Source organism: Salmo trutta, chromosome 16, assembly GCF_901001165.1.
Source record: "Salmo trutta chromosome 16, fSalTru1.1, whole genome shotgun sequence".
In the NCBI taxonomy this organism is placed as follows: domain Eukaryota; kingdom Metazoa; phylum Chordata; class Actinopteri; order Salmoniformes; family Salmonidae; genus Salmo; species Salmo trutta.
This window is the reverse complement of record NC_042972.1, coordinates 31,246,769-31,260,553: the sequence shown is the minus strand read 5'-3', so window position 1 is coordinate 31,260,553 and position 13,785 is coordinate 31,246,769. Positions and strand designations below refer to the sequence as shown.

Genomic DNA, 13,785 nt, shown 5'->3' with positions numbered 1-13,785 from the left:
TACATTCATACTGTAAATGCACACTGGTAATTGCTACACTGTGTGTCACTGTGGTTCTATTAAAGGTGTAGGATCTTAATTTGATCACTCTTTTGTTTCAAACTTGTAGTGTATTTGAGTTTTAAAAAGGTTCTAAAGTTTGTCATTTCCACTTTGACACGTCAGACTTGATTTGCCCTAACGGAAAAATGTATCAACCCTAAAGAAATCTCCATGAATTATAATCCACATAATAATTCAGATTTCCTGTTGCAGCAAGACTATTTTCCTGCTGTAGCAAACTGTCTCAAATGAAGATCCTACATCTGTACATTTCACATGAACAGTGAGTGAAGCATGTTTAATTTTAGGTTGCACAGGAGCAGTTAAGGTTGTACATACTGTAAGCCAGGTGACACAGACAGACAAACAGACAGTGTAGTAACCCAGGGTTCAGCTGGTCCAAATCAGTCCAGACCAGACAGAAGACAGGTTGAGAAACCACAGTCACACCAACCAGCTCAAAATAAATAGCTGTTTTCAGTGTGGAAAAAACTCCTCTACACGTGTCTCTAGCCAGAAAGCTTGGATACAGTCTTTTGGATAATATTTATGTCGGTCATGGTTGTCTTAAATAGTATCAAGGCTTCATTTTAGTCACATTTGGTAAGAAATGTGGTCATGCTGCCAATAAGACAAACACATACTACCTCTAGTTAGGAAATAAAATATTGTGTGTCACCCTACCTACAATTCCACTGACTCTAAAACCTGTGCTACTGCTAGTATACAGTCAATGGATTTGGCATTACTACACACATCCAAAACATTACTTTACCTCTAGCAGTGGTGGAAAAAGAACCCAATTGTCATACTTGAGTAAAAGTAAAGATCCAACACATTTTTGTAATTTAGCAGACTGTCTTATCCAGAGCAACGTAAAGTAGGTATTGAATACATTTTCACACTGGTCCCCGATGGGAATCAAACCCACAACCCTGGCATTGCAAGTGCCATGCTCTACCAACTGAGCCGCATACATTACCAGAAGTATGTGGACACCTGCTCGTCGAACAGCTGCTATAACAGCCTCCACTCTTAAGGGAAGGCTTTCCACTAGATGTTGGAACATTGCTGAGGAGACTTGCTTCCATTCAGCCACTAGAGCTTTGATGTCAGGCACTGATGTTGGGTGAGTGGCCTGGCTCGCAGTTGGCGTTCCAATTCAACCCAAAGGTGTTCGATAGGGTTGAGGTCAGGGCTCTGTGCAGGGCAGTCAAGTTCTTCCACACCGATCTTGGCAAACCATTTCTGTATGGACCTCGCTTTGTGCACGGGGGCATTGTCATGCTGAAACAGGAAAGGGCCTTCCCCAAACTACTGCCATTTTTTACATTTACATTTTTAGTCATTTAGCAGACACTCTTATCCAGAGCGACTTACAGTAGTGAATGCATACATTTCATACAATTTCATACATATCATACATTTTTTTTCTGTGCTGGTCCCCCGTGGGAATCGAACCCACAACCCTGGTGTTGCAAACACCATGCTCTACCAACTGAGCTACAGGGAAGGCCACAAAGTTGTAGTGTTAAACATTTCCTTCACTGGAACGAAGGGTCCTAACACGAAACATGAAAAACAGCTCCAGACCATTATTCCTCCTACACCAAACTTTAGAGTTACCACAATTTGTTTTACCTTTATTTATTTAACGAGGCAAGTCAGTTAAGAACAAATTCTTATTTTCAATGAAAGCCTAGGAACAGTGGGTTAACTGCCTTGTTCAGGGGCAGAACAACAGATTTGTACCTTGTCAGCTCGGGGATTCAAACTTGCAACCTTTCGGTTACTAGTCCAACGCTGTAACCACTAGGCTACGCTGCTGCCCCAGGTATGCAGGTAGCGTTCTCCTTGTTGGTCTGTCGGACTGCCAGAGGGTGAAGAGCGATTCATTAATCCAGAGAACGCGTTTCCACTGCTCCAGAGTTCAATGGCGGTGAGCCTTACACCACACCAGCCGATGCTTGGCATTATGCATGGTGATCTTAGGCTTGTATGCAGCTGCTCGGCCATGGAAACCCATTTCATGAAGCTCCCGACGAACAGTTCCTGTGATGACGTTGCTTCCAGAGGCAGTTTGAACCTCCGTAGTGAGTGTTGCAACCAAGGCCAGATGATTTTTACGGGCTACATGCTTCAGCAGGCTGTGGTCCTGATCTGTGAGCTTGTGTGGCCTATCACTTCACGGCTGAGCCATTGTTGCCCCTAGATATATCCATTTCACAATAACAGCACTTACAGTTGACTGAGGCAGCTCTAGCAGGGCAGAAATTTGACGAACTGACTTGTTGGAAAGGTGGCATCCTATGACTGTGCCACGTTGAAAGTCACTGAGCTCTTCAGTAAGGCCATTCTACTGCCAATGTTTGTCTATCGAGATTGAATGGCTGTTTGCTCGATTTTATACACCTGTAAGCAACGGGTGTGGCTGAAATAGCCAAATCCACTCATTTGAAAGGCTGTCCACATACTTTGTATATTTAATGTACCTTCATAGAAAATGGCTCAAGTATGTAAAGGTGAAAGTCACCCAGTAAAATACTTGAGTAAAAGTCTAAACGTATTTGGTTTTAGATATACTTAAATATCAAAAGTAAATGTAATTGCAAAAATATACTGTACTTAAGTTTTAAAAGTAAAAGTATAAATAATTTCAAATTGCTTATATTAAGCCAACTAGATGGCACAATTTGTATTTTATTTTTTATTAACGGATAGCCAAGGGGACACTCCAACACTCAGACATAATTGACAAACAAAGCATTTGTGTTTAGTGAGTCCGCCATATCAGAGGCAATTTTATTTATTTTATTTCACCTTTATTTAACCAGGTAGGCAATTTGAGAACAAGTTCTCATTTACAATTGCGACCTGGCCAAGATAAAGCAAAGCAGTTTGACACATACAACAACACAGAGTTACACATGGAGTAAAACAAACATACAGTCAATAATATAGTAGAAAAATAAGTCTATATACAAAGTGAGCAAATGAGGTGAGATAAGGGAGGTAAAGACAAAAAGGCCATGGTGGCAAAGTAAATACAATATCGCAAGTAAAACACTGGAATAGTAGATTTGCAGTGGAAGAAAGTGCAAAGTAGAAATAGAAATAATGGGGTGCAAAGGAGCAAAATAAATAAATAAATACAGTAGGGGAAGAGGTAGTTGTTTGGGCTAAATTATAGATGGGCTATGAACAGGTGCAGTAATCTGTGAGCTGCTCTGACAGCTGGTGCTTAAAGCTAGTGAAGGGGATAAGTGTTTCCAGTTTCAGATATTTTTGTAGTTCGTTCCAGTCATTGGCAGAAAAGAACTGGAAGGAGAGGCGGCCGAAGGAGGAATTGGCTTTGGGGGTGACCAGAGAGATATACCAGCTGGATTGCGTGCTACAGGTGGGTGCTGCTATGCTGACCAGTGAGCTGAGATAAGGGGGAACTTTACCTAGCAGGGTCTTGTAGATGACCTGGAGCCAGTGGGTTTGGCGACGAGTATGAAGCAAGGGCCAGCCAACGAGAGCGTACAGGTCGCAGTGGTGGGTAGTATATGGGGCTTTGGTGACAAAACGGATGGCACTGTGATAGACTGCATCCAATTTATTGAGTAGGGTATTGGAGGCTATTTTGTAAATGACATCGCCGAAGTCAAGGATCGGTAGGATGGTCAGTTTTACGAGGGTATGTTTGGCAGCATGAGTGAAAGATGCTTTGTTGCGAAATAGGAAGCCAATTCTAGATTTAACTTTGGATTGGAGATGTTTGATGTGAGTCTGGAAGGAGAGTTTACAGTCTAACCAGACACCTAGGTATTTGTAGTTGTCAACATATTCTAAGTCAGAACCGTCCAGAGTAGTGATGCTGGATGGGCGGGCAGGTGCAGGCAGCGATCAGTTGAAGAGCATGCATTTAGTTTTACTTGTATTTAAGAGCAGTTGGAGGCCATGGAAGGAGAGTTGTATGGCATTGAAGCTCGTCTGGAGGGTAGTTAACACAGTGTCCAAAGAAGGGCCAGAAGTATACAGAATGGTGTCGTCTGCGTAGAGGTGGATCAGAGACTCACCAGCAGCAAGAGCGACATCATTCATGTATACAGAGAAAAGAGTCGGCCCAAGAATTGAACCCTGTGGCACCCCCATAGAGACTGCCAGAGGCCCGGACAACAGGCCCTCCGATTTGACATACTGAACTCTATCAGAGAAGTAGTTGGTGAACCAGGCGAGGCAATCATTTGAGAAACCAAGGCTATTGAGTCTGCCAATGAGGATGTGGTGATTGACAGAGTCGAAAGCCTTGGCCAGGTCAATGAATACGGCTGCACAGTATTGTTTCTTATCTATGGCGGTTAAGATATCGTTTAGGACCTTGAGTGTGGCTGAGGTGCACCCATGACCAGCTCTGAAACCAGATTGCATAGTGGAGAAGGCGCAGTGGGATTCGAAATGGTCGGTAATCTGTTTGTTGACTTGGCTTTCGAAGACTTTAGAAAGGCAGGGTAGGATAGATATAGGTCTGTAGCAGTTTGGGTCAAGAGTGTCCCCCCCTTTGAAGAGGGGGATGACCGCAGCTGCTTTCCAATCTTTGGGAATCTCAGACAACACGAAAGAGAGGTTGAACAGGCTAGTAATAGGGGTGGCAACAATTTCGGCAGATAATTTTAGAAAGAAAGGGTCCAGATTGTCTAGCCCGGCTGATTTGTAGGGGTCCAGATTTTGCAGTTCTTTCAGAACATCAGCTGACTGGATTTGGGAGAAGGAGAAATGGGGAAGGCTTGGGCGAGTTGCTGTGGGGGGTGCAGTGCTGTTGACCGGGGTAGGGGTAGCCAGGTGGAAAGCATGGCCAGCCGTAGAAAAATGCTTATTGAAATTCTCAATTATAATGGATTTATCGGTGGTGACAGAGTTTCCTATCCTCAGTGCAGTGGGCAGCTGGGAGGAGGTGCTCTTATTCTCCAAGGAGTTTACAGTGTCCCAGAACTTTTTTGAGTTTTTGTTGCAGGAAGTAAATTTCTGCTTGAAAAAGCTAGCCTTGGCTTTTCTAACTGCCTGTGCATATTGTTTTGATGCTAATGCAGAATGCCACAGGATGTTTTTGTGTTGGTTAAGGGCAGTCAGGTCTGGAGAGAAACCAAGGGCTATATCTGTTCCCGGTTCTACATTTCTTGAATGGGGCATGCTTATTTAAGATGGTGAGGAAGGCATTTAAAAAAATAACCAGGCATCCTCTACTGAAGGGATGAGGTGAGCAATAAAGATGACCAGGGATGTTCTCTTGATATGTGTGTAAAGTGGACCATTTTCCTGTCCTGCTAAGCATTTAAAGCGTAACGAGTACTTTCGGTTGTCAGGTAAAATGTATGGAGTAAAAATTACATTATTTTCTTTAAGAATGTAGTGAACGAAAAGTAAAGTACAGATACCCCAAAAAACAACTTAAGTATTTTTACTTAAGTACTTTACACCACTGACCTCTAGGTAGAGAGCTATTGTATTGTAATCCTATCAAAGGTCGCTTGGTAAACAAATCCCTGGGGCTAGGAGAGTTTTCTAATAAATGCACCATGATAAAGTCTTACAGCACACAGCACACACAGTGTTTCATGGAACAAGACTTAACAATCCAGATCCCATGGCCTCTGCCACCTTGGACCCTAGCTGTTGGGGTTAGGAGGTGTGATGGTAATAGGAGGATGACAAGAGTGGGTGCTAAACCCACAAACACATTACATAACCCCTTCATGACTAATCTGACAGCTGTTAAACTAAACTCTCTGTGACTTGTCCTGACAGCAGATGCCACCACAGCCCAGATTATTCTCCCTAGCTGGCATGGCAGACCCCTGAGAACGCACTCATGCACATTCAGTATTCACACATTCAATCACAGCACAAGATAGGACATGCAGATGCAAGCACATTGAGGTTATTTCCAGCATCCATCATTGTAATTGCATTGGTTTAACACAGCAGCACAACGCTGCTATTAGCATATTAATGAGACTTCTCCACCCAGCCCCATTACATTTCATTATTCCACACAGGGCTTGAAATCCCTATTAATCTCAATGCAGATGTGTATCATGAAACACAAGGTGTTACGCACCACCAGCGTGTCACTGCTGTAGTTATGATAGTTATCACAGTAATGATGCCGTATTTGCCTTTTATCTAGTGACTGTTCAATTAAGACCGTCACATACCGAGTTTACCGCCTGGTTAATTGCCTTTAAATAATTACAGGGCTATTTCTGTCCAGGGAGGAGCTCCATTCAGAGGGACTAAACGGAATGCAATTAAATCAGAGGAACATTTGTGGCTAATGTGCACATGCCTGACTGGGTTTACATCCATGTACATACATTTACAGTACCAATTGATCTTATCATTCATCATATAGAACTGTTGGTCATCTATGTTCATCACAATCATGAATTCATTCATACATCCATTCATTAATCCATCCATCCATTCATCCATTAATTTATTTATTAATTAATTAATTCATTCATTCATTAATTAATTCATTCATTCATCCATCCATCCATCCATCCATCCATCCATCCATCCATCCATCCATCCATCCATCCATCCATCCATGTTGACTCACAGGAATAGAACGACCCCTGTGTTGGCCATGGCATATGACAATCCCAGAATTCCACTTCCCATGATGGCGTTGCCCAAGTTGAACACTGACATTCCAAAAGAGGTTTTCCCCTCAAACTGATTCCATGGAGAAACACATAGAGGTGAACACGGTTGTTAGCACAATGCTTACAACAATCAGAAGAAGAGAATGAACACATGTTACACATTCATCTGAACCATCCACTGGGGCGAGAGCAGCCTTTAGGTTCCACTTACATCTGTGAAGCGTGTGGTCTTTTTGTCCTCCATGTTAGACAGGAACTCCTGACTCTCTGCGAGGTTGGCCTCTGGATCCTCACTTCTGTGGGGATTCATGGGAATAAAGCACAGTCATAAGAACATGAAGCAAGAACAATGTTATAAAACCGCAACTCAAGGACGCTCTCTCTGAGAATCGTGGAATCACATAGGATAACATTCAACTGCTATAGGAGTCTGGGGCTGGTTGATACTGTTCTGTCCTTATCACAACTCATGATTGTAATGGTGAGAAACAGTAAACTGAAACATATCCCTTCCTTGTAATGTCACATACCTGACATTTTGGGCACTATTGGGAACGATTTCCCTACAAAGTACCATAGAGAAAGACGTTCCATCATCCAATGAAAGCACAAAGAGAAAAAACAACAAACACACCCTCAGAAAATGACACAGTCTGGGTAAACGTATGTATTCAACTACTTAAGGGTGCATGGGGAGACACTGTACATGTTAAACAGTTGATGTAATTTCCTGTGACTAAGGGCCAGGTCTGTTCTGTGCTGATAGAGGTGACCACATGATGAGTAGGGCAAAGGAAAGCAGGCTCTGACGCTAGGTAGTACTAGGTTCGCATGACCCACATTTCCACACACATATCCACAGTAGTTAACAAAGAGCAGTGTTGTTGTTGTGGGGTGTGTGAAGGGAGACATGTGACACTCTCAGAGAGTAGTAGGTCACAGCCGTAGCCCGCCCGCAGGACTAGGCAGCCAGTAGCAGAGGTCACCTCACCTCTCTGACACGATAAGGCTCAGTGAGGGAGTACATCATATTCAACACTAATAGTTTCATTCTCGACCAACGTAATATGTTGCCTAATACCTAGTACCTGAGTGTATACTTTTTTAGCTGAAAAGGTTCCTCTTGTCTGCTATTTTGTATCTAATCTTGTCCACCAGCCATCTCTCTCTCTGTCGAACATGAAATGCGAAAGCATTTGAGCCTGGGGATGAGGTTATCTTCTATCTGAAAGAGTGTTTACTGTACTTTTAGAGATGACAAGCCTGTGTATTCTTTAGTATGTTTGCAGTTGCTATCTTGTACCTAAGTGTATACTTACAGCTCTGTGGTGTCTCCTGGTGGTGTTTTGGCTGCTGCTGTGGTTTCCTCCCCAGTCTCATGGCCTTTCCCATTGGGAATAGAGTTCATCTCTGCTGGAGCTGATACTGGCACTGCAGGAGCAGGTTCCACGCTTTCAGCTGCTTTATCTTCACTCATCTTTGCTCCAATGTATGTGTATGTGTGTGTGGGTGGGTGTGTGTGTGTTTGTGTGTAAATGTGTTTGTGTGTAAATGTGTGTGCGTGTGCGTGTGTTTGTGTCTGTGTGCGTGTGTTTGTGTGTGTGCTGTGGCTGACGTCCTCTTTTCTTTTCCTCTTTTCCTTCAGGAGTCTGTGAAAGAATAGACACGTGGCAGTTAGACTACAACTGATGAGTAAATCATGTTCATAATCACTGGAATATTACAAACAGTTCATTAAATGCAGATAAGCTTGCTTATCTTGCACATCTTGCACAACCATCTATCTGGAGACACAAATTGTACAACTTGAGTACAAATCTATTACAATAATACATTCAGCGATGCTTAACGACTAGGTTTCCCCCTAAATACTGGATACAATCAAGAAGGTGGACGTTTATTGGGTTGAGTCTTGTCCTAGAGGCAGAGCTGAGAGATTTCCGATAGATATGAAAATGAAAACTAAGATGTGCTTTTTGGTCTTAATTTAAGGTTTGGGTTAGGCATTTGGGTTAGCAGTGTGGTTAGGGTTAACCTCTCTTGGGTAGGGGGCAGTATTTTCACGGCCGGATGAAAAACGTACCCAAATTAAACGGCCTACTACTCTGGCCCAGGAACTAGAATATGCATATTATTAGTAGATTTGGATAGAAAATACTCTGAGTTTCTAAAACTGTTTGAATGATGTCTGTGAGTATAACAGAACTCATATGGCAGGCAAAAACCTGAGAAAAATCCAACCAAGAAGTGGGAAATCTGGTTCTTGTAGTCTTTTCAAGTCATTGCCTATCTAACACACAGTGACTTAGGGTTCATTTTGCACTTCCTAAGGCTTCCACTAGATGTCAACAGTCTTTAGAAAGTTGTTTGAGGCGTCTATGGTGAACAGAGAGCGAACAAAGGTAGTTGGAAGTTGTTGACTCAGGAAAGCACATGAGTTCAGTGGCGCGCGTTCAAGTGATGAGGTAGCTGTTCCAAAACATTTTTCAAGACATTGGAATCGTACGGTTGGAATATTATTGAAGTTCTAAGTTAAAAAGGCCCTAAAGATTGATGCTATACAATGTTTGACATGTTTGAACGAACGTAAATATAACTTTTTTTGACTTTTCGTCGTGACATTTTGGCCGCGCTTCCTACACTTGGAGTAGCTTACTGAACGCACAAACAACAAGGAGTTATTTGGACATAAATTATGGACTTTATCGAACAAAACAACATTTATTGTGGACCTGGGATTCCTGGAAGTGCCTTCTGATGAAGATCATCAAAGGTAAGTGAATATTTCTAATGCTATTTATGATTTTAGATGACTCCAAAATGGCGGGTGTCTGTATTGCCTGATGTATGTTTCTGAGCGCCGTACTCAGATTATTGCAAATTGTGCTTTCCCCGTGAAGCTTTTTTGAAATCTGTCACAGCGGTTGCATAAAGGAGATGTCATCTATAATTCTTTGAATAACAGTTTAATATTTTATCAACGTTTATGATGAGTATTTTTGTAAATTGTAGTGCTGATTCACCGGCAGTATTGGAGGCAAAATATTTTCTGAACATCACGCGCCAATGTAAAATGTTGTTTTTGGATATAAATATCAACTTGATAGAACAAAAAATGCATGTATTGTGTAACATGATGTCCTAGGAGTGTCATCTGATGAAGATCGTCAAAGGTTAGTGCATAATTTTAGCTGGTTTTCTGGTTTTTGTGACGCCCGTCCTTGCTAGGAAAATGGCTGTGTGGTTTTTCTTGTGTTGGAACTGTCCTAACATAATCTAACTTTATGCTTTCGCTGTAAAGCCTTTTTGAAATCGGACAATGTGGTTACATTAAGGAGACGTGTCTCTTTAAAATGGTGTAAAATAGTCGTATGTTTGAGAACTTTGAATTATTACATTTTGTGGTTTTGAATTTGTCGCTCTGATTTTTCACTGGCTGTTGAATAGTGTGAACCAAGAGAGGTTAAGGTTTAGAGCTATGCTTAAAATGTGATTTCATTACTTTGCGATTGTGCCTGCTAGTGACCACTCTGCAGAGCTCCATCCAGAACAAGATTCATGACGAAAAGCACTAACCTGCTACAATCAAGGTGCCAATGAGGTAGTGTTAACAATGACTTGGACTAAGATTCAATTTTTTTATTTTACTAGGCAAGTCAGTTAAGAACAAATTCTTATTTTCAATGACGGCCTAGGAACAGTGGGTTAATTGCCTTGTTCAGAACAACAGATTTGTAACTTGTCAGCTCGGGGACTCAAACTTGCAACCTTTCGGTTACTAGTCCAACACTACCCTGCCACCCCTGAGACATGTTGAAAGATAAATGAGGCCTGTTCTTGGCAGATATAATGAGACTGTCTGTATCTTCATGGTAGGACCCAGGTGAACGTGCAGACCAGCTGGCTGGATGCTTTTCGGACATATTCAATCTCTCCATATCACAGTCTGTTGTCCCCACTTGCTTCAAGATGTCCATCATTGTTCCTGTACCTAAGAAAGCGAAGTTAACTGAACTAAATGACTATCGCCCCGTAGCACTCACTTCTGTCATCATGAAGTACTTTGAGAGGCTAGTTAAGAACCATATCACCTAGACCAGGGATGGGGAACTGGCGATCCGGCCTGCGTCCCTTATGTAGGCTTGCGGATACATTTCCAAAGACAAAACAAAACTCAATCGGGGTCTCAACTTACTTTTAAGAGTTAGAATAATAGAATACACAAAGTGCAATTTCAACATTTGGTTGTGCATCAGCAGTTTTTCTCTTGTTATGTCAGTCACTGTTATGTCAGTCACTGAACATGTCAGCAAACATTTTTTAGATTGGTATGTTAGTTGGTATTTTAGTCTAGCAACCAGCTATCTAATAATATCGTAATCATGGTTGAATTACCGACTGTGGGGCCCACATTGACTTTGTTAGTCACTCTCACTCAGATATCACGTTAAAAACGGCAAACATTTCTCTCCATCCTATGTCAAAATGTGTAAAATTACAGGAAATTTGCTGTAAAACTGCACATTTTTCTCTCCGCCCCGGGGCAAAACGTGTAGATTTTCAGCAAACTTGCTTTAAAACTGCAACATTTTATCTACAGCCCATGGCAAAATGTGTAAAATTGCAGTAAATTAATTCTAAAGCTTACATGTTTTGCTCACAGGTGGGGTAAACAAAATTTTACTTAGGGCTCCCAAAAGGCTTTGACTACATGTTTGGGTATGGATGTGGGTATGCAGACACACGCAGTGCGGCCCCATGATGAGGGCCCATCAAAGTTGCACATCCCTGCCCTAGACCAACTACAATTCGTGTACCGCCCCAACAGATCCACGGATGATGCAATCACCATCGCACTGCACACTGCCCTATCCCACCTAGACAAAACAAATACCTATGTAAAAATGCTGTTCATCGACTATAGCTCATCAGAGTGCCCTGCAAGCTCATCACTAAGATCAGGGCCCTGGGTCTGAACCTCTCTCTGTGCAATTGGGTCCTGGACTTCCTGACGGGCCGACCCCAAGTGGTAGGTAGACAATAACCCCTCTGCCACGTCAACATGGGGGCCCCACAGGGGTGTGTGCTCAGCCCCCACCTGTACTCCCTGTTCACCCATGGCTGCGTGGCCACGCACGTCTCCAACTCAATCATCAAGTTTGCTGACGACACAACAGTGGCAAGCCTGATTACCTACAATAACGAGACAGCCTACAGGGAGGAGGTGAGAGCCCTGGCGGAGTGGTGCCAGGAAAATAACCTCACACTCAACGTCAACAAAACGAAGGAGCTGATCATGGATTACAGGACACAGCAGAGGGAACATGCCCCCCTCTACATGGAGAGGGTCAAAAGAAGATCATCAAGGAGCTCAGCCACCTGAGCCATGCCCTGTTCAGCCCGCTACCATCTAGAAGGTGGAGACAGTACATGTGCATCAAAGCTAGGACCGAGAGACTGATGAACAGCTTCTATCTCCAGGCCATCAGATTAAAACAGTCACCACTAGCTGGCCTCCGCGCAGTACCCTGCCCTGAACCTTAGTCACTGTTACTAGCTGGCTACCACCTGGTACAGAGACTGCTGCCCTATGTACATAGACATAGAACACTGGTCATTTTAATAATGTTTACATACTGTTTTACCCACTTCATATGTATATACTGTATTGTAGTCATGGTTCATCCTATATAACTACTATACATACAGTAAATAGTATATACACTATATATACAAAGGTATGTGGACACCCCTTCAAATTAATAGATTCTTCTATTTCAGCCACACCCATTGCTGACAAGTATATAAAATCAAGCACACAGTCATGCAATATCCATAGACAAACATTGGCAGAGGAATTGCCTTACTGAAAAGCTCAGTGACTTTCAACGTGGCACCGTCAAAGGATACCACCTTTCAACAAGTCAGTTTGTCAAATTTCTGCCCTGCTAGAGCTGCCCCGGTCAACTGTAAGTGCTGTTATTGTGAAGTGGAAACGTCAAGGAGAAACAACTGCTCAGCCGTGAAGTGATAGGCCTCACAAGCTCACAGATCGGGACCGCCGAGTGCTGAAGCGCGTAGCTCGTAAAAACAGTCTGTACTTGGTTGCAACACTAACTACTGAGTTCCAAACTGCCTCTGGAAGCAACGTCAGCACAGGAACTGTTCGTCGGGAGCTTCATGAAATGGGTTTCCATGGCCAAGCAGCTGCACACAAGCCTAAGATCACCATGGGCAATGCCAAGTGTCGGCTGGAGTGGTGTAAAGCTCACCGCCATTTGACTCTGGCGCAATGGAAACGCATTCTCTGGGGTGATGAATCACGCTTCACTATATGGCAGTCCGACGGACAAATCTAGGTTTGGCGGATGCCAGGAGAACACTACCTGCCCGAATGCATAGTGCTAACTGTAAAGTTTGGTGGAGAAGGATTAATGGTCTGAGGCTGTTTTTCATCACTCGGTCTAGGCCCCTTAGTTCCAGTGAAGGGAACGCTTATCACTACAACATATAGTGACATTCCAGGTGATTCCAACTTTGTGGCAACAGTTTGGGGAAGGCCCTTTCCTGTTTCCGTATGACAATGCCCCCATGCACAAAGCGAGGTCCATACAAAAATGGTTTGTCAAGATCGGTGTGGAAGACATTGACTGGCCTGCACAGAGCCCTGACCTCAACCCCATCGAATACCTTTGGGATGAATTGGAATGTCGACTGCGAGCCAGGCCTAATCGCCCAACATCACTGCCCGATCTCACTAATGCTCTTGTGGCTGAATGGAAGCAAGTCCGCGCAGCAATGTTCCAACATCTAGTGGAAAGTCTTCCCTTAAGAGTGGAGGCTATTATAGCAGCAAACTCCATATTAATGCCCATGATTTTGGAATGAGATGATTCGACGAGCAGGTGTCCACATACCTTTGGTCATGTAGTGTATTTATATTCCGGACTCTGACAATGCTCGTTCTGATATTTTGAATGATGTGTGTATTGTTTTGTATTGCTAGGTATTACTGCACTGTAGGAGCTAGAAACACAAGCATTTCGCTGCACGTGCAATAACAGCTGAAAATCTGTGTAAACGGGCAATAAAA

General features: G+C 43.0%; 1 protein-coding gene across 2 annotated transcripts in view; it reads right to left on the bottom strand.

Moving 5' to 3' along the window:
* LOC115150536 (sodium-coupled neutral amino acid transporter 3) overlaps nt 1–8,295 on the bottom strand; it is a 49,995-nt gene extending 41,700 nt beyond the window's left edge. Inside the window, exons 1-4 of one of the 2 annotated variants that reach the window (XM_029693943.1) lie at nt 8,012–8,295; nt 7,223–7,255; nt 6,904–6,988; nt 6,647–6,762 (exon numbers count right to left, since the gene is read on the bottom strand). In XM_029693943.1, the coding sequence (XP_029549803.1) occupies nt 6,647–6,762; nt 6,904–6,988; nt 7,223–7,255; nt 8,012–8,169 (392 nt within the window). In that variant the 5' untranslated portion in view covers nt 8,170–8,295. The remainder of the gene's footprint in view (nt 1–6,646; nt 6,763–6,903; nt 6,989–7,222; nt 7,256–8,011) is intronic. The other variant, XM_029693944.1, reaches the window with a different exon arrangement.
* Nucleotides 8,296–13,785: the final 5,490 nt, after the last annotated feature.